The 24290-nt window shown below is 38.7% G+C and overlaps 1 protein-coding gene across 2 annotated transcripts in view; it reads left to right on the top strand.

The window, feature by feature from the left end:
• vwa8 (von Willebrand factor A domain containing 8) overlaps window positions 1-24290 on the top strand; it is an 83569-nt gene that overhangs the window by 15779 nt on the left and 43500 nt on the right. For both annotated transcript variants that reach the window (XM_024286400.2, XM_024286401.2), the window contains exons 15-26: window positions 4253-4442; window positions 4520-4597; window positions 4719-4834; window positions 6172-6272; window positions 6522-6628; window positions 8374-8445; window positions 9234-9310; window positions 15045-15120; window positions 16283-16418; window positions 16740-16859; window positions 18074-18279; window positions 18747-18898. In XM_024286400.2, coding sequence (XP_024142168.1) covers window positions 4253-4442; window positions 4520-4597; window positions 4719-4834; window positions 6172-6272; window positions 6522-6628; window positions 8374-8445; window positions 9234-9310; window positions 15045-15120; window positions 16283-16418; window positions 16740-16859; window positions 18074-18279; window positions 18747-18898 — 1431 coding nt within the window. The remainder of the gene's footprint in view (window positions 1-4252; window positions 4443-4519; window positions 4598-4718; window positions 4835-6171; window positions 6273-6521; window positions 6629-8373; window positions 8446-9233; window positions 9311-15044; window positions 15121-16282; window positions 16419-16739; window positions 16860-18073; window positions 18280-18746; window positions 18899-24290) is intronic.

Raw genomic sequence — 24290 nt, 5'->3', positions numbered from 1 at the left:
GGCCGCGAGTTTGAGACCCCTGGGTTAGAAGCTTGTTTTTTTTTTCCAAAGTCCTTATTTTTTTTTCTTGATGACTGTGCTGATTAAACCATCTGGTTGGCCGGACGCGGCCCGTATGTTTGACACCCCTGGTGTAGACAGTTGGTAATGGGCAAAAATGTCATGTGGAACTTTAACAATTTAGAGCATATTTCTGGATTTCAATGCAATTTACTTGTAGTTTTCACCTTAAACTTGATTAAAATTGTTGGAAAATAATTAACAATTATTCTGTGTGAATAATTTTGGGGAAACTTCATGTGCATTATTTTTTCATAGCATTTAAGACAGAAAATCTTCACTTTTTATGTTAAATCTACAAGTCAAGCTGGAAAATCGATGGGTTTGTGGCTGGATTTAAAAAAACAGTTCAGAGGGTTGTGATTACTAAAAGAAATGAATAATTTTTGAACATTTTAACTTGTAGTGACATGAAGGTTTTTGTCAGTTGGAGCCTAAGCCCCTTTATGTGTTTGCGTCTACTTGCACATTAGTGTGTGTAGCCATCAAAAGCCTCCAGAGTGAATATGAGGGCTGTTAGTGGTGGGGTGTCTGCGTTAACTGGAACCACTTCCTCTTCCTCCACTCCTGTGGTGCAAGCTATGTTGGTGTGCGTGGGCGTTGTGCTCATAAGGTTCTAGACAACCATAAACATTATCGTACAATTTACAATACTAAAATGCAAATTTCATAGAATTTTAAATCTATATCACCACCATGCTACTAGCAACAGCATTTAAAAATTAAACAGTTTCTTTACTCTTCCAAAATGTTGTCTTTTATTTTTTCATATAAACATTACAACATTGATTTGGTCCATAGACTTCCCAGCTTCTTCTCTTTTTGACAACCTGTGAGCTCACATTTCTTGTTCGAGGTTGTTCAAAGCCATCCAGTTTGCTCACTGATGCTGTCCTCCTTTGATTATTTGAAGAGGTTATTTTTACTCTGGGCCCATCTGTTTTTACTTTTTTTTAACACCAACTCTGGTGTGAGTCTAAAATCTGTAGACACGCCACCTAATCTAAACCAGAGATATTTCCAAAAGGAGCTAATGGTGTTGAATGAAATAGAGAAAAAAGGTGCTTTAAAATGAAGAATTACACTGTTAATCAGAAAAAAAATTAATATTAAAATGTATTGATAACAAAAATAACCATTAGTCGCTGCCCCAGTCAAAGGCAGAAAACTCAGTTTGACATCTTCTGGGTCACAAATTCTTGGTATTATATTGGCCTTTTTGTCTTAATTAAGGCTTTTAATTCAGTGGATTATAGTATTTTGTCATCTTGTAAATGTTTGGGCGCTCACAACACCGATCCAGGATGGTTGATATTTCTCCTGTTTTGTGTCCTGTGTTGGCAGCTTAGATATTCAACCAATAAATGTGATTTGTACACATTTTTCAAAATTTTACTTAAAAGAAGACGAGGCAGACTGGGCCAGACTGGACTTTTGAGCGTTTCCATTACAAAATGGACCCGTTGAGCAGGACCAACTGGTACCATTTCTGATCCCACGTTGGTCGAAGGTCAATAGAAAAATGGAATGAATTTGTGAGGGCGGAGCTTCTGTCGTCACACGATGAAACTGATTGATTGGTGGAAAGGTTTTATGGCAATAGGAAGAGTCCGACCAGCGTTTTCCTGACTCAAGATCCAAAACGAACGTTTAGTCCTCTTTTCATCTGTATTCTTCTTCTCCCCCCACAATCTTCTTGCAAAGAACAATACATTCTTTACATACAGTATTCCCTCTTATTTGTGGGTGTTGGGGTTCATTAAATCCACGAATACAGAGAGCCCACCCCGTTTCCATCTCACCCGACCCCCGCGGCTGAAGAATGTCCGTTACCCATCCCATACTCATCAAAAACACGTCCGATCGTTCTTTGTAAAACATTTATTGAAGAACATTGGAGTAGTGCTTAACATAAAGAGTTTTTTTATCCTTTTTAATTCAGAATAATAGACTGTTCTGCAGTGCAGAGTCCGGCTTCATCCATAATAAAGACCTGCTCTGGATTATAACTATCCCCCGCGGTTATCTCTTTCATTTTTCGTTTGTTTCTGAGTCAGCTGATGCAGCTTCTCTTTCGCTCTAGTCTCACTGTTTTGACGCCATCCGTCTACACCCCGCATGCGCTTTGATGGTCCAACGCTCAATGGAAAAGCTCACTTGAATTGCGCAGACCATTCTAAACCGGCTAACAGAAGACTTGTCTGGTCCGAACCGCTCTGTGGAAACAAGGCATTATAGTCAGTGGTCGGGACTAACCCTGATTTTCCCTTCTGGACGTTTAAGCCATCTAAGATGGGGGTTGGGGATGGATGTCATTTTGTGGAAGATTCCTGGTTTTTGCATATCTACTAATTACATTTTTTTCCACAATAGCACCTAATTATTTGTGTTTGCTTGTATGTGTCTCTACTAGTCTTTCCTCGGGAAAACTCCATTGTCCGTCTGCCCCTCTGTCCAAATGATCCCGTCTCTGTAGTGGTCTTGCTGTCAGGCAGACGGGGTGCGCAGGGTACAGTGCTGGCCCTGGCCCATCTCTTTGGCCTTTGGTCAGGGTGCAGGCTACTACTATCTGTATCTGGTGGAGTCTCTGATGTGCAGGGTTTGGTCCTTGGCTTCAAGGATGCCAGGTTTCCGGTTTCCACCGGGCTAGACGTTGATGCTCCTCCTATTCTTTCCTTCTTGAGCCAGAAGCTCGTTTAGTGACTACTCCCACTTTGCTTCTGTTTGACTGACGAGTTTGTTCTGGGAGTGGATGTCCTCTTGTTTCTGGCCCCTCGGGATGTTCTTTAGGTCTGTGGCTCTTTAATCTGTCTACCACATGTTGCTCATTAGTCAGGCTTCCTGTGACTGCTTTTACTTTCAGGGGCACTATTAAAACATGGATCTACATGTATCGTTACTTTGTTTGTGTGTATAAATATGATGGTATGTGTCACATTAACATATGACCAGCTCAGTGGCATTGTGGTAGAGTGTCTACCCTGAGACTAGAAAGTCGTGAATTCAAATCCAGTCCAAGCCACACCTAGATATGTTGACATTGGGAGTGGGCTTATCTGGACCCCACAAGACACTTTTTTTTATCTCAATGATTTTTAAAAATTTTATCCACCCTCATCCACATTTGTCTTGGGATGGATAACATATCATTGTTAGGCTTGGGTCGTCTGGACCCCATAAGATAGCACAAAGGTTAATGGCACTTAAACATGGTGTTTAAGCCCCCATGGTGTGTATGATGTTTTTGGTTTGTTTTAATATATTTGTTAGTATTTATAATATCATCTGGGAAGACTGAAAACGGTCATAGAAACTTAAGGAACTACGTGTGAGCATGAGTTTTGAATGCAGAAGAACAAAATTGATTTACATAGATTAGAACACGTATGTTAACATAGCTTTAGATATGTATGTGTGCCTATTATGTGGATATGTATGTATGTGGCCTCTAGACTGTATTGTCAAAAGTTTTCACTCACCCATCCAAAAGAACTCATATTCATGTATCTCATTCTGCTCTATGGCCACGGCCAGGAAAAGAGGACACTACTGTTCTGCAAGTCCTGTTGTGAAATGTCCTTGCTAATAGACATTGAACTTTGATAGATATCATAGCAAAGCAGAAGGGATTGGAGAATGTCAGTCCTCACTCCTCAGTCATGAAGCGGTAGACCTCTGAAGCTTATGACGGGGTCAGTGGATGCCACCAGGGGCAATAGTCGTTACTAAAGAGCTTTTCTTGGTCACCTTAGTTACATTGACTAAACCTTTAAATGCATACCAAGAGTTTTTGGACTGTTCCCAACTTTGTGTGAGGGTTATCCTGTTCCCGTATGACCACACAAACCATGGTGTATGAGGACAGGGAAGTTTCCAGACTTTCTCATTCAGCTTCACAAATGGGCTTATAGAAGAATGATCATACGTTCCCATAAACACTCCTAAACCTGTGTAAAGGTGAAGACTCGAAGCTATCAAAGCTACAAAAGCAGATGGGTGAATACACATTATTTTGGAAGTAATATGAGGTTATTCATGCTGTTCATTGCCAATTTTGTTTTTCTGTTTCTCCGTTTTGTTTGCTTTCCTTTTAGCTTTCCTCCCAATCCATTCTGTTTACCGCCTACTTATAATTAAAGGAATCTGTTACCCCTGTTTTTATTAAAGAATTTGTCCCTGTGTCTATTTCCAGGTCAATCTTTCCCATCCACCCTTCCTTCAGAGTGCTGGCTCTGGCTGAGCCTCCTGTTGTTGGTGGCAGTACAAGCAGTGATAGTAGCAGAGGTCAGCAGTGGTTGGGCTCAGAGCTTCTCACTATGTTCCTGTACCACACCGTCACACCACTGGCCAAAGCTGAGGAGATGGACCTTATCCTGGGACTTGTGAGAAACCTTAAAAAGTAACCCATCATCTCTGGTGTTTACCCTTTAGACGTGTTTGATTTTTTTTCTCTGTGAAGACTCCCAGTGTTCCAAGAGAAGCAGCAGAGCAGCTGTTGGACTTCACACATAGTCTACGTAGAGGAAATGATCCCACAGTAAGTGCGTCCGATTTTATACATGCCATCACAGTTATGTAAAGGAAACGACCCCGCGGTATGTGTGTCAGATTGAACACATGCCGATGCGTTATTGTTTGTTCACCATGTGTCTCTGCAGGCTAAGTCTTTAGCCTCGTCATTTTCCACCAGGCAGCTGTTGAGGATTTGCCGTCGCCTCTCTCAGTACCCCGAGGAGAACATCACCCACTCCATTCACAAAGCGTGTCTGTCCAGGTATTTATAAATACTCACTCCCAGGATTGCTAAGGAGAAATGTGAAATATTTCCCAGTGACATTGAGTTTTATTACTATAATACAAACAATCCCTGACATATCAATTAAAACCACAAAGAAGAGTTTCCAAAAAAGGGCACAGAACATTGTGATGGATCAGAAGCACGACCACAATCTTCTAGTCTTTGGTGGAGTGGCCAAATGATAGTTCGTTGACTAACTTTTAGGGGTAGGCATCGCTGCCAACGTTTTTATTCAATTTATGAAACTTTAAACAACTCACTTGAGAAGCTTGAGAAGTTAAACTGACAGAAAAACCACCTGGAATCCTTCGAATGAAGGACAGATTAAATAGTTTGGTTGGCCTGGGAATAGCCTGGTGTCATCTTGGCTACTTTGCTGAGACTGCTGCCCCCATAATGCAATCTCCAAACCCTGATATAAGCAGCAAATGACTGGAGAAGAAGTTTATGAGATGTATCTGTTCAGGAAAAGTAAATCCCCCAGAGAGACATTTCAACCGCTTCTCTATGAACAGATAGAGGTCTTTGTTATGTAGCTGGAGAACATCAAATCTAATTATTCCGATGTCCTTCTCTACAGAAAACAAGCAAACATCACTATTGTCACAACTGTCTGTACAGGACATTACAAATCTAACAGGCAGCACGAGGTTCTTCTCAGTGGCTGCATCAATCATCATCCATCAAATACCAAGTGACTGTTTGAGGAGTCTCAGTGCTGAATAACTCCTTCTTCTATGCATTTTAGTTTCTCCCTTTAGAGGACCCATACCATGAAAAGTCAACTTTTTGAGCTTCTAAGTGTAATATACTCTTCATTCCTCTCTATAAAGAACCCTAGAGTGGTATTTTGATCCGTTCATGCATTTCTGAGTAATCCTCTAAAACCTGCACTCTCAACAGCAGCCCCTCCCATACCCACGAAAACGAGCGGGTCCTCACGAGCTGATGTCACAGTGTGAGACAGCCCCTTTCAGGAAGAGCCTGCTCCACCCCCAGTCTAACACGAACACTTTACTCCGTAAAGCTAGCAGCTCGAGCTAGCGGTGATCAGCTGGCTTTGTGAACTGAGTGTTGTGTACACACATTTCCACCAGGAGTACACACATTTGGGCACAGAAAAGCAAAAAGTACCAAAGGAAACTGAACTCTCAGCCTTGCTCTTTACCACGTACGAGTCAGAGTCCTGTCATCTGCAGAAATACTCAGATGACTTTAGAGTTGTTTGGTGTGTCAGTGATAGACTAGAAACTGGGTATGGAGAGTTGGGTAACAGTAAACCCACACACTCTCATCAAGTGTCTGTGTTTTAGGTTTCTGCCCAGCCTGGCTCGTTCCACTCTTGAAAAAACTCTTAAGAACTGTTCCATGCAGGCCTCACTGGAGGACACTGAGCAGACTTCTGATTACTGCTGTGAGTTCTGTGTTTCTTTATCATTATCTTCAAGAAGTGAATTTGTATGACTTGACAGATTAACAGGATTTTAAAAATAAAATCCAAAAATGTAAATTTTACATGAATTCTGCAAAAAAAAATTCCAACTAGTTTTTTTTTAATTTTACTAAAATTTTTCTACTTCTATAATTTTAACTGAAGTTGTACCTTTATTTTCTTCTAGGTATTGTTGTGCTGATCCATATTGTTTGCATTGCGTTTTACCAGGTGCAGTAAAAGACGATATGCTGACTATTGGCAAAGTGTCTGCTCCCATCTATAGCTCCGGCCAAAAGCTGAAAGTTCCTGATGTGCTCTTCTATGACAATCCTCAGGTAACTGTTAGCACCAAAACACAAAACTAGAACCCTTTATTGTCACCTAGATGATCTTAGAAGAGACATTTACCATTCGATCCTGTAAGGATAAAGACCAGGTTTAAACATTTCATAACAGACCAAATTAAGTTTTAAAAAACATTTCTCTCTGGTTGTAAAGTAGACTGGTCTTTCCCACAGACAGGGTTTCTGTTGCTCCATCTGTTCCCTTGTGTGACCCACTGCAGACTTAATGATGCTTATTCTAGTTTCAGTTCATCAATCTAAGAATAAACCGTAATTCTTAGAGCGTTTTACAACAGCCACTGTTAGTGTATGTCATAATGATGGAAGAACATTGTTATTCAAGCCATTAAGAACCAATTGGTTTTAAATTTAGATTCAAAACCAGACAAATCGTTACACAACTTAAGGTCTATTTCTAAGAAAAATACCTGCTACTCCAAAAAAATAACTGGCTGACTGTTTCATCTTTGTGGAAGTTGATAGTTCACACAGTTCTGGTTCAAAACAAAATGAGATTCTCATAACTATTGTAAGATAATAAAAAGACATTGATACTTTTTTAAGGTGCCACTCATTCTGGAAATTCATAGACTTAAAAGTCCAATTATTTGTCAAACTACAAACGTATGAAGCTAAATTGGGGCCAATATTATTTGAAACCTAAATTAAAAACAAATAAAACAAAATATTGGTGCTTGGCCCAAAAAAATTTAAATGTCCAAAACTTTTTGCTATTCTAAATCAAACTTAATTATTTTCAACTTCAAATGTTCTGGTTTTTTAGGTTTTAAAACTCAAAATTTCGATTTCAAACCTTTTTTTTCCAGTTTCATATCTTTTTTTCACTTTCAGCTCTTTTTTTTTTTTTTTTTTGGTTTTCAAATCTGAAAATTTCTGTTTCAAAAATGTTGGCCGCATTGGGGCGGGGCTACGCGAAGAACCAATCAGAATGGATGAGGGTGGTTGAGTCCCGGTGCATTCACTAACTCTGAGAACTGTGATCAGTACGGTCAGAAAATGGCTGTTTGGTCTGTACTATCATAGTCTGAAGTTGTCCTAAGACGGGAGTAAAAAGCAGAGTTTTATCATGTCCAAAACGCCGTTTAAAGCGCCATCTTATTGTGTTACATACATACGTCAAAAGTGCCTTTATGCTTGCATAAACACTGTAAATATTGTCAAATGTTGCTTCAAGATGATTACCACAGGGTTACATTATGGCAGTTGTGATACAAATGTTATCATGTTTTCTCATTAACATATCCTTTAATTGTTTTTTATTTATTTCTATGGTTTTATTTAGTACGTAAGTAAGTCAGAAAGTAAATCTTTATTTATATAACACTTTTCTCAGAGAATGACTCATAAAGTGCTTCACAATAAGTTTACTTTGTAACTACTTAAGTATGATTTTACAGATTTGGAAAATCTGATATTTATTCTTGTACCCTATAATAATCTTCTTTAGTGTTTAAGTTCTCTCTGCTGACTTGCTGGAGTAAAAAAACCAAACAAACCTGAAAGGATGGGTAAAAAGAGCACGCCCTATTTTTGAATGACCTGTCTTCCATTTTTAGAGTAAAGGCACATTCATAGCAGGAATGTCAAACTGCTTTATTTTTTGATTCAGCTCTATAAATTGTAGCTCTTGCAAGTAAAAAAAAAACATCTGCTAAATTACAGATCAGATTTTCTTTGTTGCAGCCATTTCTCTGATGATGTTTGTGTTTTCACAGCACATAATGGTGATGGAGGACATGCTGAAAGACTTTCTCTTAGGAGAGCACCTCTTATTGGTTGGAAACCAGGTAAGTTAAAAAAAGTGACTTTTCTTCACCTTCTGTAGGATAGGACCACTTCTAATCATACAAACCTGGGTGAGCTAAAGTCATTTATTTTAATCAGATTTAACCTCCATAATTATATTTCCTCCTGACTGGCAGAGAACAAAATTAAGGTCCAGTAAATTTTTATTTTAATTCACCAAATTCTCAGAGTCCCACACCTTCAAAAAAGCTCAACATGTCCTCTGCAGATGTCATAAGGAGTGAATTTAGTAGTTAGGAGATATCCAGGTATAGAAATGGACTAAAAAGGAGATGTTTGCTTTGCTGGTAGTCAGGAGGATAATGAGATACAGTCTGAACAATTTCACTCTGCAGCATTTTCTTATAATAAAAAAAAAATCAAGTAAAATAACATGTTGTAACATGTTAATTTCTATTTCTGGATTGATTTTTCCTTTTTTAATTTCAGTTTTTTTTGTTTGTCCCTTTTTTGTTGTAAATTCTTGAACAAATTATTAAATAGAACCGTATAAACTGTTTCAAGCAACTGTCCAGTTGTTGACTTTTCATCACCAACTTTGTTTATTAGATTTAGTCTCTCACAAATCAGCCCAACAACTATAGATTTGTCTGCTAATTTGAATAGGTTGCTAAAAATGTTAGCTAAGGTAAGATCTCCTAATTATATCCATCACATGCTTCTTATCGCTGCTGTAAACCTAAAGATTAAAACAAAAACTAGGAGCATGGATCCATCCATGCTCTGTGGCTCTTTTCTTTAATGTGTTTTTGTCTTTAACACTTTACAGGGTGTAGGCAAAAACAAAATTGTGGACAGGTTCCTGCATCTTCTCAACAGGCCAAGGGAATACATACAGCTCCACAGGTAAGGACATTTCTCTTCAAAAAGTTGGTGGTCTCATAAATATGGACTTTAAATGACCACATTAAAGGGAATTTGTTCTAATAAGTTATTGTTACTTGGATTTTCAATAAATATTGACCTCCTGAACCAACTCACACCTCATGAAATCAAGATGAAGTTGCTCACCCTAAAATTTGTGGGTTTAAAATATTAAAATATGCTTTACTGAGGTTGTATCCTTCATGTGTTATATCGTAAAGATCTTTTTTTCTTTGCATACTTCATTCTGGCTGAACAAGGTCATTTTTAAAACACGCAAGAAGCAACACTAAAATAAATGCTCCTAATTATACAACAATGACACGTGGTATTACAGCAGCCCAGTATGTCTCTTCTTGTCCTGCACACAGATTTCGTCAGCCACAGTGGCGCTGGGCATGGCTGTGTCCTGATTAGAGACGGTAGCAGCAGCTAATATGAAACCAGGGCAGAGACAGGAGGAGATCTGTGCGTTTGGCTTTTGGGAGCCTCTAGAGAAGTTGCTCAGAAAAGACAGAGAGATGCAGGCGAGAAAACTGGGACATGCTTTTGGGTCACAGTGTAAGTTCTCAAGGAGAATAGGGTAAATATTTTATGCAGTCTCTAAAGAGAAGTATTTGGGGGAAAAGTGCTACCAACCTCCAAGAATTAGAGTTGTTGGTCATTAACATTGTTTACAAAATCCTGTTTTGACATGCAATTTATCTGGCATGAAAATACAATCGGCGGGCCACAAGCTCCCTGCTCTGCTCCATTCGGATGCATGCACTTATAGACCAATAGATCCATGAACGTCTTTGTTTTCCTCGTCTGAGCTGGAATCTGGATCAAAACTGTACGACTGGATGACTACAACATTACTCACCATTTTTGTTGCACCTCTAATGTTAGGTTGAGGTCATGAAGAGGTGTAAGCTAGCAGGAGAATGCGTAAAACCAAGGATTCATGGGAAATAAGAGCAGGCTTTCTTCCTGACAACAACACCTCTGGCCAAACTCAGAGGCAGATTTCTACGGTGTCCGACACGGCTCACATAAATGTAAAAGTGAAAACACAACGACAAAAGCAGAAGCAAGAAGACAAAAGCCAAAGCACAACAACAGCCACAACACAACTACAAAAACCAAAGCACAACGAAAAAAGCCAAAGCACAACGACAAAAACCAAAGCACGCAGACAAAAGCCAAAGCACAGCAACAGCCACAACACAACGACAAAACCCAAAGCACAACGACTAAAACCAAAGCACGCCGACAAAAGCTAAAGCACAACAACAGCCACAACACGACAAAAACCAAAGTACGCCGACAAAAGCCAAAGCACAGCAACAGCCACAAAACAACAACATAAGCCAAAGCACAACGACAAAAACCAAAGCACGCAGACAAAAGCCAAAGCACAGCAACAGCCACAACACAACGACAAAACCCAAAGCACAACGACTAAAACCAAAGCACGCCGACAAAAGCTAAAGCACAACAACAGCCACAACACGACAAAAACCAAAGTACGCCGACAAAAGCCAAAGCACAGCAACAGCCACAAAACAACAACAAAAGCCAAAGCACAACGACTAAAACCAAAGCACGCCGACAAAAGCTAAAGCACAACAACAGCCACAACACAACCACAAAAATCAAAGCCCGCCAACAAAACCCAAAGCAAAACGACAACCACAACACAACGACGAAAACCAAAGCACGCCGACAAAAGCCAAAGCACAGCAACAAACACAACGACAAAACCCAAAGCACAACGACTAAAACCAAAGCGGAAGAATGACGACAAAAGCCAAAGCACAACAACAGCCACAACATGACAAAAACTGAAACACGAATACAACAGCCAGAGCACAACTACAGCCACAATACAACAACGAAAACCGAAGCACGACATCAAAAGCCAAAGCACAACAATGAAAGCCACTGCATGACAAAAACTGAAATACTGAAACACGAATACAAATACAGCCTAAGTGGAAGCACAACAAAAGCCAACAACACGACGACAAAAGCTGAAGCACAATGACAAAAGCCAACAACAGGATGACAAAGCCGAAACACAACCAAAAACAGCCACAATGAAAAAAGGAGAAGCACAACGACAAAATCTGACAGACAATATGACATCAAAAGCGGAAGCACAACAACTAAAGCCACAACACAATTACAAAAACAGAAGCACAACATCTACTTTACTAAAAAAATATTTTCCTCTTAGAAATTTTTTGTGACATTTGCTGTTTACTTTCTTTAAGTTGGAGTATCTTTGATAATGAATTTAAACCTTTAATAATCTTGTTGGTTGGAAATATTTTGTAGAACAAAATGGCCAGTGGTCATTGCTGCAGCATTCAACCCTATGTTTCATCTCTGGAAGAGATTTAATCTTTTAAATTGTTGTATCCATCTGGAAATAAAGATACACAAGTCAAATGTGCAATTGTAGACCTACAGTATAAAGAGTAATTTAGTTCTGAACAATCATTACTTAATATTATTGTAAGAAGTAATATTATTGGCCAATAGCAATGAATCAAGTTTGAATATTGCACTCCAAAATAGTAAAATATGTATCAATTCATATCTGGTTTAGTTCAGTTAACCTTTTGTTTTCTCCTGTTTTATTATACATGCAAACCATTTTTGGGTTATAATGAGGCAATCTTAATGAATTACACAAAATAAAACAATAACACATAAAAAAGACGAAAAGATAAAAAATGATCAGGTGTAATATGTTAAATGATGTACAGCAACCATCATGAATTTATATTTCCCAAAACAACATTAATTTGGGCAAAAGCTAAGCTAACGTAAATATAGACATCACTGTTTATTTTTCTGCAAAAAACAGAAATGTATTTATAATTGACTTTTTATATTTTAAGATTCATGTGATAAATTACCTAGATATTTATGTTTTAGCAGCACTTCAAACATTTTTTTACTCTTAGTATTCACGTGTGCAACGTGCCTCGTAAAGTCTCCAGAAAATAACAAAACAAACTCCATCCTGTAGGAGGTGCTACGTTAAAGAGTGTTGTTGGGTCTATGCGTCTGCAGTTACACCCTTCTCGCTTTTTTCGGACTAGCTGTGTTTGGGTTTATTTCACTCTACTTTTTACTCAAAGCCTTCTCTGTACAACATCCAGCAGTTCTTTGTTGAACCACTAGGGGAGCCTACAGAATCCAGTCTGCGTTTCAGGGTGACGTCACACAAAATGGCGACAGGAGTACAGGGGATACGTTACTTCCGGTCAATGGATTTAGACCGGGAAACCGAAGAACTGAACGCTGTTTAACACAATTTTACATGAATAATAAAAGGTAACCTCACCAATTTCAACAGAAAATGTGCAATATTTATTTTATGAAGGTCCTGCCAAACTGTATTTTCATTTCCTCTCTCAGTTCGTTCCCAAATCAAAATACAAATGCTTAATAATCCTCCAATATTGGATGTTTTATTGACGATATCAACCTTTCATTTGAGCAGATTTTATTCTAACTGATTCTATTTTGGCTGACGTTATTTGCATGTATTTTAAGTGCAATCAGCACATAAGCCGATAGAAATCCATTTTGACCACATTTAACACCTTCAGCAAAGACGCTCATCGCTGCATTGCTCGTACATATTTTAATCACTTCTCAGGATACATTTAATTGTTTTTTTTACGGGATATTTTAGGGGATAATTATAAAAACAGGAATGGTTCTGTTCAGTGAAAATGTTCAGAGTATCAAGCCAGAGAGTTTCGTGCTTTCAAAATAAGAGCAGACAGGTTAAAAAAAAAATCATCTCTGGTTGAACGGATTTTATGACATTATGTGCAAATAGACACTTTCATATTTTTGGCAACAGCTTCCAATGAATTTAATCATGTTTTTACCTTTATTTACCCAGAGATCAGACACAGTTATGAACAAAAACAAAGAGGAGCGACGGCTGAGCTAACAGCAGCTCACTGACTGCAGTAGAAAACATTACAACAGTAATGAGTTTGACTTTAATATCAGACACGCTGGAATTGTCTGACTTTTAATCCGTTTACAAGGATAATGTGAGCACGGAAATTTGGGCAACTTTTAACTGGTGAGGAAAAGATCTTCTGCAGCTTCACTTCTCATAGCTAAAGCTAACACTAATGCCAGCATTAGCATTAGCACAGATTAAAAGAATAAAATCTCAATTACTTTAATAATCAAACAAGCAGCATTCAGTGAACGACTTGTAAATTTTGTCTAATTTTAACTGGGTTGTCAGAGAGAAATAATCCTTGTGTTACATGACGTGAAAGGGGTCTATTTTGAAAGAAATAAACATTTAATTAATTAATTGACCAGCTCCTTTGATTAGATACTTATTTTAAAGTTTGTGTGTGTGCTGTATGCATTATTACTTCAAAAAGTATTTTTATTAATATGAGTAATTACACTGTCAAAAAAAATCATCATTTTCTAACATTTTTATCTTCATCAGTTTTTATTTATATGAAGAAATAGACTTAATAGCAGTAATTAGTGCTTCAATGACAAAAGTTGAAGCACTACAACAAAAGCCACAACACGATGACAGAAGTGGGACTTTAATGCTCAAAGAGATAAAAGTCAATATGGAGGAGGTAGCTATTTCATTATGTCAGACTGTTAGATGTAAGACTGTTTTTATCAGGGGTGGTGGTAACCCTAAACCCTGACCATAATCCATCGACTGTATAAGATAACTGGACTGAGTGAGTGTGATGTAACCCATAGAAAATGACTTACTTCCAGCACCAACAAAATGAAGTTAATTTAGTTTACATTTTTCACAAAACTAATGTTGTCCTAATGGAGCCAGACGATGTCAGTAAGCAGAGATTGGTCCAAGTGATTCTGAGTCAACGTTTCTATGGCAACCACGGTGGCCAATCAGGAGTGAGCTTGTTTGAAGTCCACGCTCCTTCAACTGAAAGCAGGCTCAGGAGGTTCAACATGGGGCCAGAAGGGCACCACACTCTTTCATTTATCTCATGGGGTTTGTTTATAACTTAAACAACTTTCAATAAAGAAAAATTACCCTAAAAACTTCGGATTATGAAAATCTTGTTAAAAAGGTAGAAAAGCAAGAATGGTTATAGTTTATTTCTCTATAAAAGTTTATGGAATTTTGACTTCTTAGAACCAGCAGGTACTTCCTTTTTGGAACGAGACCTTACGATTTGATCATAATTCAAGGGGATCATTAACCGATTAGTGATGGATTTTTATGCTTCTTGAAGCCATGCATTACACAGAATTTTTTAGAGAAATTTATTTCCCTCACTAAAGGACACCAGCCCATAGTGTTTAGTATCATCTGAAAAGTAGCTTGTTACTAGAAACATTAATTTACTTCTATTATCTTATAGTGAGATGCACAAAAAATGGATTAAAACAATATTTTTCTCAGTCACAAATAGATTTTAGCATAGATACAAAGATGTACACACTCTGGGCAGAGTCTGAGCTGAGGACCAATTTAAAAAAAAACTGTTTTTTCTGCTCAGCAACACAAAACATTATGACTAGAAAACACCTAATTTCACAAGCTTTTTACAGCACAAGTTTTATATATATATATATATATATATATATATATATATATATATATTTGTAAATCTATGTGTTTAGATATTTAACTTGTAACTCTGGAGTTTTTATTTCTAAGCTCTTACTTTTTCTTCTTCAGAGACACAACGGTCCAGACTCTGACGCTGCAGCCTTCAGTGCGAGACGGCGTCATTATGTATGAAGACTCACCTCTGGTTAGTCACAATCTGATAATACTGACACAAACCACATGCAGATTTACATTTCAGTATTTACGTTACTCATTTGGAAAAGTATTCATTGATGAGATATAGGTCATTTATTAAAGATAAGTCAAAGGGAGTAGAAAAAAAGAGATAAATAAAAGTAATTACTTCCTGTATCTAGTGTAAAAAATAAAATAATACAAATTTAAAATAATGATGACTCAAATATTTTAAAACCTTATAGAGCAATATTTAAGAAACAGTGTTCAATTAAGTAAAAAGCATTGTCCCAAAGCTAATATGAAATGATAATTATTGTATTTTCCGGAGTATATGTCGCAGTTTTTTTTCATAGTTTAGCCAGGGGTGCAACTTATTCTCAAGAGTGACTTATTTGTGTGTGTGTTTTTTTTTAAATATACGTATTTGTTATTTTCCCAGTAAACACTAACAACCACTAGAGGGCACTCCATCTGAGTATAAGTATTTGCTATTGACATCTGCAGAAGAAGTGTCGTCCAAAACAAACATGGAAGAGAATATGATTGTTTTCCTTTTAAACTTTGATATTTTTCTTATACAGATCAAAAGAATAGCATTTTTATTTTACTTTAGCTATGCTTTGCCTGCCGGATTTGTTCAAAAATGTCAGAGTTTTCTCCCAAAAGTGCTGCTTGTTCTCCAGAGCGACTTATATATGGTTTTCTTCTTCTTGATTAGACATTTTCTGCTTTTGCGACTTATACTCCGGAAAATAAAGTCATTAAATAAGAACTATTTTTGGAGTGTTTTAGATATTAATGAGCTGAGATAGACCTAAGAAAATGCAATAAAAGTGGTTAAAATTTGAATTTATTTTGATTAAACTAATTTTTTTAAAAATTATTGAGCTTTAATGCATGTTGAATTTAATTTAATTTTTAGAATTTTAACTGAAAAATTAATGAATAAAAGTATAAAAATTGGTCCATTTATAGAAAAAAAAGCTTTTGAGACATTTTTGGGGTTATCATTTAGTTTAGTTTTTAAAGAGGTCACTAAGTTTGTAGTTTTTAATAATGACAATTTTGGTTCTGGAACAGATTTTTTTTTATTTGTTTTAAATAATTAAAGTCTTTACCTTAAGTAACCTCTAGACCCCTAAAAAAATGGTTGATATGCTCATGTTCAGGTGAAGGCAGTGAAGCTCGGCCACGTTCTTGTGATTGATGAAGCCGACAAAGCTCCCACCAATGTCACTTGCATCCTGAAGACGCTGGTGGAGAGCGGAGAGATGATCCTCGCAGACGGACGCAGAATCATCTCCGGTACGTTTACTCACTATTACTTACATACAAATGACTGAACGGGAGCTCGGGATGATGCAGCAGAGATGAGTGTTGTACTTTTAGAAAATCTTTAACATATTGTAATTTTTCAACCATTAACACAATAATTCCCTGGCTCATTGAGCCGCTTTTCTCCTTCAGAATCTGCTGGAGTTATCGTGTTAACGGCTAAAAAAGTTACAGTAAATCAAAGAACATAAACACTGAAGCTCGAGTGTTAAAGGGTTAATACTGGTGTGCTGTGATTTATTTGACACAGCTTATTCTGTGTGTGATTGTGTTACTTTGCATTCTCTAAAGATCCACACCAAGCCAAAGGGAAGCTCAACGCCATAATCATGCACCCAGACTTCAGAATGGTGGTCCTGGCCAACCGTCCTGGCTTCCCTTTCCTGGGAAACGACTTTTATGGATCATTAGGTACACAGACACACACACACACATGGTAGTGAAGATATTCCACAGTAATTCTGTTCTCTTCTTGTTTAAACCCTGGAGAACCCAAGAAACATGTTCCTCTGGGCTTTTAAAGTTAGTTAGACTTTATTTATTTGCTTGTTTTTGTTTTAAGGTAGTAGCAATTAACAGTGTATAAATAGATTATGACAAACAGATGATAAATTATTCATTTTCAAGGAAGCAGTTTAAGATTTCATTTGCCAAAGAAAGTCTCTGCAGCCTTGAAGCAGAGAAAGCCTAGCACAGAGCATCACACTACTACCACCACCGTGTTTGACTGTGTGTATTAAATGTTTTTCTAAAATACTGTTTGTGCTGTTCTTCTTTTACTCATTCATGTTGTCATTTTTTTAAAAGGTGGGTTGAACTCTGACCTTGAATTCACTTATGTTTTTGCAATCAAGTCAATATTAAATTAGTTTGAGATAGTTCATTTGATGGTAGCACATAAAATAGACATAATTTTAGGTATGATGCTAATTTTTTGTTGTTGTTGAGATTAATTTAGACTCCAAAGGGAAAAGTTTGTTTTTTGCTCTTATTAATTTGGTCATCTAGCCACTCTTGAGACCGTTCTTCTGTTGCTCCCGTTCTTCTGTTGCTCTTTCTGTGGTTTGTTAGGACACCAGAACTTTATGAATGCCTATAAAACATTGAACATCTTTATCTTAATTGGCGTGCCTTTCAGTAGTTCTTCGTTTTTTGGGGATATTTTACTTTACTTCTATTTGTCAAAGCAGTTTTATATATGGAATTTCCTAATTTAAACTAGGTTTGATAGTAAATAGTTGTGGGTGTGGCCTGTAAAATGGGACTTAATGGGAATTAATGAGCTCGTCTGTGTTGTTCTGTGCTCTTGCATTAAGGAGAAAAAGCATCTGATGTCACATAAAAGGGAAATATCCAAAATAATTGTCAGGAATTTTAATTTGTAGGATCTTTTCTTGTGTAAGTCGTTTGTTTACAAAACTCTGACGCTCACTGTTCTTCTAGAATTGTCTTAAACAGTGGGTTCAACTCAAGATCTTGATGTCACTATCCTAAAGGTTTTGCCTCTAAAAGCTGCTTTTTTTTTTTTTTTTGTGCTATAATGCACCACATCTATGTCATTAAAAGTAGGTCACGAACAACATCTAAAAAAATGTTGCGAAAACCTGTTGTGTGCCGTCTACCAGGTGACATTTTTAGCTGCCATGCTGTGGACAATCCCAAGCCCCAGGCAGAGCTGGAGATGCTGAAACGCTACGGCCCCGATGTTCCTGATGCAACCCTGCAGAAACTGGTGGCTGCGTTTGGAGAGCTGAGGTCCATGGCGGATCAGGGCACCATTTCCTACCCATACTCCACTCGAGAGGTGGTCAACATTGTGAAACATCTTCAGGTGGGCCATATTAATGCAGCATTCCATCACATTGGGTACACACTGAGTGAGGGGTGTCAAACTTGATCACACAAGGGGGCAGAATCCAAAACACACCTTAGGTTGCAGGCCGAACAGGATAAACATTTATTGAACAAACTAAAACAACATTTTTAAAGCTTTAAAACTCTTTAACATTACTATTAATAAAAGCTAACAAGAATATGATTCCAGAATAAATCAACTTAAACCTTAAATAACTTTCAATATTTTGCTCACAATAAAAACATATTTTGTCAAAATTATACAAGTTAGAAATAAGCGCCGAATAACATCAGGCCATTAACAGCAATAAAATAAAAGGATCTGGATGGCCGGATAGAATTACCTGGAGGGCCGGATTTGGCCCCCAGGGCCTTGACTTTGACACATGCATTAAGTGTTTGTAAAATCTGCTAACTTTGGTGTTCTTTTTTTCCTCTCTCCAGAAATTCCCAAATGAAGGTTTGGCGAATGTTGTGCGGAATGTCTTTGACTTCGACTCGTACAGCAAAGACATGCTGGAGGTTCTGATTGAGGCACTGCACAAGCATGGGATCCCCTTCGGAGCCAAGCCCACCTCTGTCAGCCTGGCAAAAGAGTAAGACACCAGGAGCAGTTTACCTTATCTAAGGGCTGAACCTCTAGTTTAGGTCAGTGGATCAAAGAGGTCTTGCCAAATGGGCAGAACAAGAATCCATTATAATACACTTTCCTAGAGCCAGTAAAAAAAAAAAAAACTCTATCTAAAAATGTATTGGTTTTTAAGTAAGCTATTCAACTGTTTAAAAGGGATCTCCAACACTGTTCCTCTGGAGCTTGTTTTGTAGCTGACCCTGCTTCACCTGAATCAGCTTTGTTTAGTCCGGGGGTCGGCAACCTGCGGCTCTGGAGCCGCATGCGGCTCTTTAAGCACTGCCTTGCGGCTCATTGGCGCTTTTTCAAAAATGTTTGAAAATGAAAAAAAAAATGTTGGAAGGAAATATATTTTTTTGTTTTAATACGGTTTCTGTAGGAGGACAAACATGACACAAACATCTTTTACGTTGCGAGATGAGTGTAGGTGCTTCCACGCCGCGTCAGCGCACAATCAAGCGCACACTCTCAATGAAAAGTCAATGCAAACATGCGCACACCAGAATTCCTGGCCCATGCGTCTGGAGCGCACGTGAGCGCACGTTGCTACGCGGGTTTTGAAGTCGGGTCGCGAGCTCCACGTACAAATCGGCACGCATTGAGCGCGCTGAATCTTCAATCCGGTTCAAGATTTCCGAGAAGCCCCTGGCTGCAGCCTTGAGATTTCCACGCACAGTCGCAGCAGCGCGGAGCTGTGACCAATCAAGGAGCCGGATTTGGGAGCCGCTTGTGGGCGGAGTCTGCTTCAAAGCACAGAAGTACCAAACGTGATCACGAAGCAGAAATGAATCATTACGGTTTGTGTCCGGTCAGGTTAATATGACACCAAGATGAGATGAGCGCTAACCAACAGTAGAAGAAGAATAGAAGGAGAATCTCCTCCCCGCCACTGCGTGCGTGACCGCGCTGCTCCGGTGTGGATACCACCTGCTGAGTGCGGCGATGTGCAGGTCTCACACACCGGCCGCGTGCGGTGCGTGGCGGGGAGGAGATTCTCCTTCTATTGTATTTTTACTGTTCATTAGCGCTCATCTGCATCTACAACAGGGAGAACCGAAAGTAAAAGTGTTGAAAATCCCCCAAATCTTTCTGAAGACTTTTGTTTTCACAACTCTGTCCTTTTAAATGTCTGACTTAGAAACTCACACGCGCTCCAGACTTGGATGCCAGGAATTCTGGTGTGCGCGCGTTTATATTGACTCTTCATTGAAAGTATGCGCTTGATTGCGCGCCGACACGGCCAGTGTGGAAGCACGTTACATTTTTGTGATTTTTTCAAATCCTCAAAATAAAAATGACATCAAAAATCGTATTTCTTTATTGCATTTCTTTAATTTCATCAAAGCAATGAAACAAACTGTAATTCATTCATATTGTAGTGATGGTCTCAGACACGGTGGGCTTGCTGTCGGTCTGGCAGCGCAAGGAATTGTGGGTTACCCGTTCTTTTGCCTGTCTGACTGGAATTGGATTTAAGTTTGGGTTTTCCTCAATGTGTTTTGTTGTCCGACTGTTGAACATTTGTTGGAATTTATTATTTTGTCCTGTTATGTTTGAATTTTTCCTGCTCCTGGAGTGAGAATGAGGGAGAGACTGATGACAAGCCCCTCTCCTTGTGTCATTGAGGAATGTCAAAATAAAAGATAGTATGTTCATTATGAGGCTATTCAGCTTTTGTCAACTAGTTAACAGCTGCAGGTCCTCTCTAACTTGTCATGAAACTAAAATTGAGGCTTACATGAAGCGAGGACACGCAGCAGCAGGAGAAATAATCGAAAAAATAATCGTAAAATCACGGACGTGATTAATAAACACTTTCTCCACGTGTTGCCTTCATTGTAAGACTTATATAAGGCATTTCAGTTTATGGGCTCCAGAGATATTTGTTTTTTATTGCATTGGTCCAAAGTGGCTCTTTCACCATTTTGGGTTGCCAACCCCTGGTTTAGTCGGTCAGACACTGGAATCACTCAATCCAGCTAATCAACAAATACTGAAGCAGAGTTAGCTCCAAAACAAGCAGTGGGACTGTAAAGTTTAAGATTCCTGACAAGCTTGTGGTTTACACCCATAATTCAAGTTTCCATAAATTGAGATTTCCATCTGTGAAGTTATACACTTATATATGTTGCCCACTTGGACAGTTTTGGTGTCCTAATTCTTACCACTAATCTACAAACATAAGGACAGGATCTTCTTTGTTGCATTACTAACCTGACTTTTATGTCTTTTTTCTAAGTCTTCTTTTCATTTCTTGATTCTGTTTAATTTGTTGCCTTTTTTGTCAAAATAATTTTAGTTATCAAATTGGCTCAGTTTAATTTTTTTATTAGTTATTTAATTGTTATTATAAAGCTACCTTAAGACAATATTTTTGACAAACTTTTTGGATTGTCAAAGTTGCTTTTTGGTAGCACTCTACAACTGGGATCACTTGCTAACTGTAGTTAATGAATAATAAAGCATTAATTAAGACTTAAATAATTAATTTACCAAGGTTTATTAATGCTTAAGTCATACTTATTAGTATTTTCAACTATTATCATTTGTTGTATCCTCATTGCTTTTTTAGAAAATTGACTGACGTTTGTAAGAAGAAGCATGATCTCTGGATCCTTTAGAAAAGAAGTATAAAGGTTTCGATGCTTCACAGATTAAATAATTTTTGTTACAAATTTAAAGAAACATGATTTAGATGCTGTTTCAAAGTCTATTCAATGTGCTTTTCTTTCTAATTTGGATCGTACCACGGTGACATGATGAAGCCTCATCTGCAGGGCTGCTGGCTTCTATTGTGTCGACAGAACAAATCTCGGTTCATGTATCTTACCAAGTTCATCCAACCATGGTGCATTTATCTTTTACTTCACTGGAATTTCCACAGTGGTTTTAAGCATCTCATACCTTACTATTTTCAACATTTCTAATGATGTTTTGAGTTAGTCCAGATCAGAACTGGGGCAATTTTTAAATGATCAGGAACTGTAGTCCACATCTACAGGTGGGTCTTTGTCAGCTTGGTTAGTCCACCTGCTTACTTAGTCAACCTGAAATTGTTTATTGCGTGCTTCTCGATCTTCCTTTTTATTTATTGAACTGATGTAAAATAAAAAAAACTCCTAAAATCTATGATTGGTGTAATTATTAACAACTTCTGTTTAAATAAAGAAAAATATTTGTTTCTTCTGTCTCCTGTTTTTCTTAAATTACATTTTAAAAGTGTTTGAAATCAGGATGAGAACTGAGGATAGTAGAAACAAGTATTTTTCCTTAACAACTTTAAAACTGCCATGAATTTAATACTCACTTGTATCCCATAATTGATGGTCTTTTTCATTTAGCAACTTTATTTTTTTAGTAGACCCTCTTAAATCACTCTGTTTCACCATATATTATCTTTAAAAATCAATGCGAGTGCTAAAAAATGTATAAAAACTGTAGAAATTCATTAACAGCCATTAAAAATAAGTAGCAAAATGTACTCAACCATACTCATATTACACACTCCACAAAGCCAGATAATATATACAGTGTTCTTGGACTGCTGTTCTAATAACCAGAATTTAGTTTGATTTTCAAAGGTGGACACTTTAGTTAAAGATTCTATATTGGTGGGGAGACTGTTCCACAGATTGGCTCCTGTCACAGAGAAAATATTCTGTGCAAAAGAAAAGGACAACAACCAACCAGTCTCCCAGTCCAGTGGTACGGTTCCCATCTGCCACGCAATGCTGCAGAGACATGTGAATGAATGAATGAATTAATGAAATGGTTTATTTCAGTCAGGAATAATACATGAAAAAAATAACATCACATTGAGTCACAAGTAGATCGCTTGAAAGGGAGTGGGAGGAACCAAACTTATATAATCCCACCCCGGCCATGTCAGCCAAGACACTCAAAAAGAATCCAGGAATTGAGGTTCTTGGAGCGAATCTCATCCACCCCCAGAGCTTTGCAACTGAGGAGCTCTTTGACTACCTCAGTGACCTCAGCTTGGGTGATGGTCAGCTCCACCCCAGAGTCCTCAGCCTCTGCTTCCTCAAGGGAAGGCGTGTCAGCAGGGTCCAGGAGATCTTCAAAGTATTCCTTCTACTGCCTGACAATGTCCCCAGTTGAGGTCAGGAGATCCCCACCTGCACTAAAAACGGTGCCTGCAGAAAACCGCTTTCCCCTCCTGAGGCGCCAGATGGTTTGCCAGAAACTCTTTGAGGCTAACCGATAATCCTTCTCCATGGCCTTACCAAGGTCCTCCCATGACCAAGTTTTTGCCTCCACTTAGACTGTTGGTATCTGTCAGCTTCCTCTGGAGTCCCACAAGCCAGCCAGCCAGCCTGGCCTGATAGGACTCCTTCATCAGATTGACAGTATCCCTTACCTCCGGTGTCCACCACTGGGTTTGAGGGTTGCCGTTACGACAGGCACCAGTGACCACAGCTGCAGAAAGCAGCAGAGACATTGGAGGAGGAGAGCATGGTCCACTTGGACTCAACATCACTAGCCTCCCTCTGTACCTGTTTGAAATTGTCCCGGATGTGGGAGTTAAAGAGCTCCCTTACAGTGGGCTCAGCCAGCCATTCCTAGCAGACCCTGAGCGTACGTTTAGGTCTTCCAAGTCTTTATGGGCACCTCCCCCACCAGGGAATTCATTTCACCACTAGGTTTTGATCAGTGGACACTCTCTTTATGTGAGTGTCCAAGACACATGGCCAAAGGGCGCCTGAAATGACTATAAAGTTGATTATCGATCTTCTGCCTAGGGTGTCCTGATACCACTTGTATTGATGGCGGTTGAAAACCTTTGTGCTCAAACACAGTATTTGTTATGGACAAACTATGATGAGCACAGAAGTCCAACAACAATGCACCGCTCGAGTTCATGTCACGCCCCTACAGGTGTCACTGTCATTGCACCCGTGGGCATTGAAGTCCTCCATTGGGGCACTTTCCAGTAGCCCTTCCAAGAGACGCAGAGCAGGCCGGGTACTCCAAACTGCTGTCTGGCCCGTAAGCCGATACCACATTCAGAGACCTATTCCCCACCTGAAAGCCACAACACGACCCTCTTGTCCACCGGTGTGAACTTAAAGACTTAGTACTTGAGCTGTGGGCTCACAAGTAAGCCCACCCAAGCCTGCCTTCTCTAACCATGGGCAACTCCAGTATGGTAGATGGTCCAACCCCTCTTGAGGGACTGAGTTTCAGAGCACAACCTGTGTGTGGAAGTGAGCCCAACTATAACTAGCTGGTACCTCTCAACCTCTCACACAAACTCGGGCCCCTTCTCTCCCAAAGAGTTGACACTTCATCTCCTATTAGCCAAGTTCTTAGTCAAGTGAACTTCTGTGCAGATGTAG

This window comes from Oryzias melastigma, linkage group LG21 (genome assembly GCF_002922805.2).
Source record: "Oryzias melastigma strain HK-1 linkage group LG21, ASM292280v2, whole genome shotgun sequence".
Taxonomy (NCBI): Eukaryota; Metazoa; Chordata; class Actinopteri; order Beloniformes; family Adrianichthyidae; genus Oryzias; species Oryzias melastigma.
Note: the sequence above shows the minus strand (reverse complement) of the source record. Positions and strands in the feature narration are given on the sequence as shown.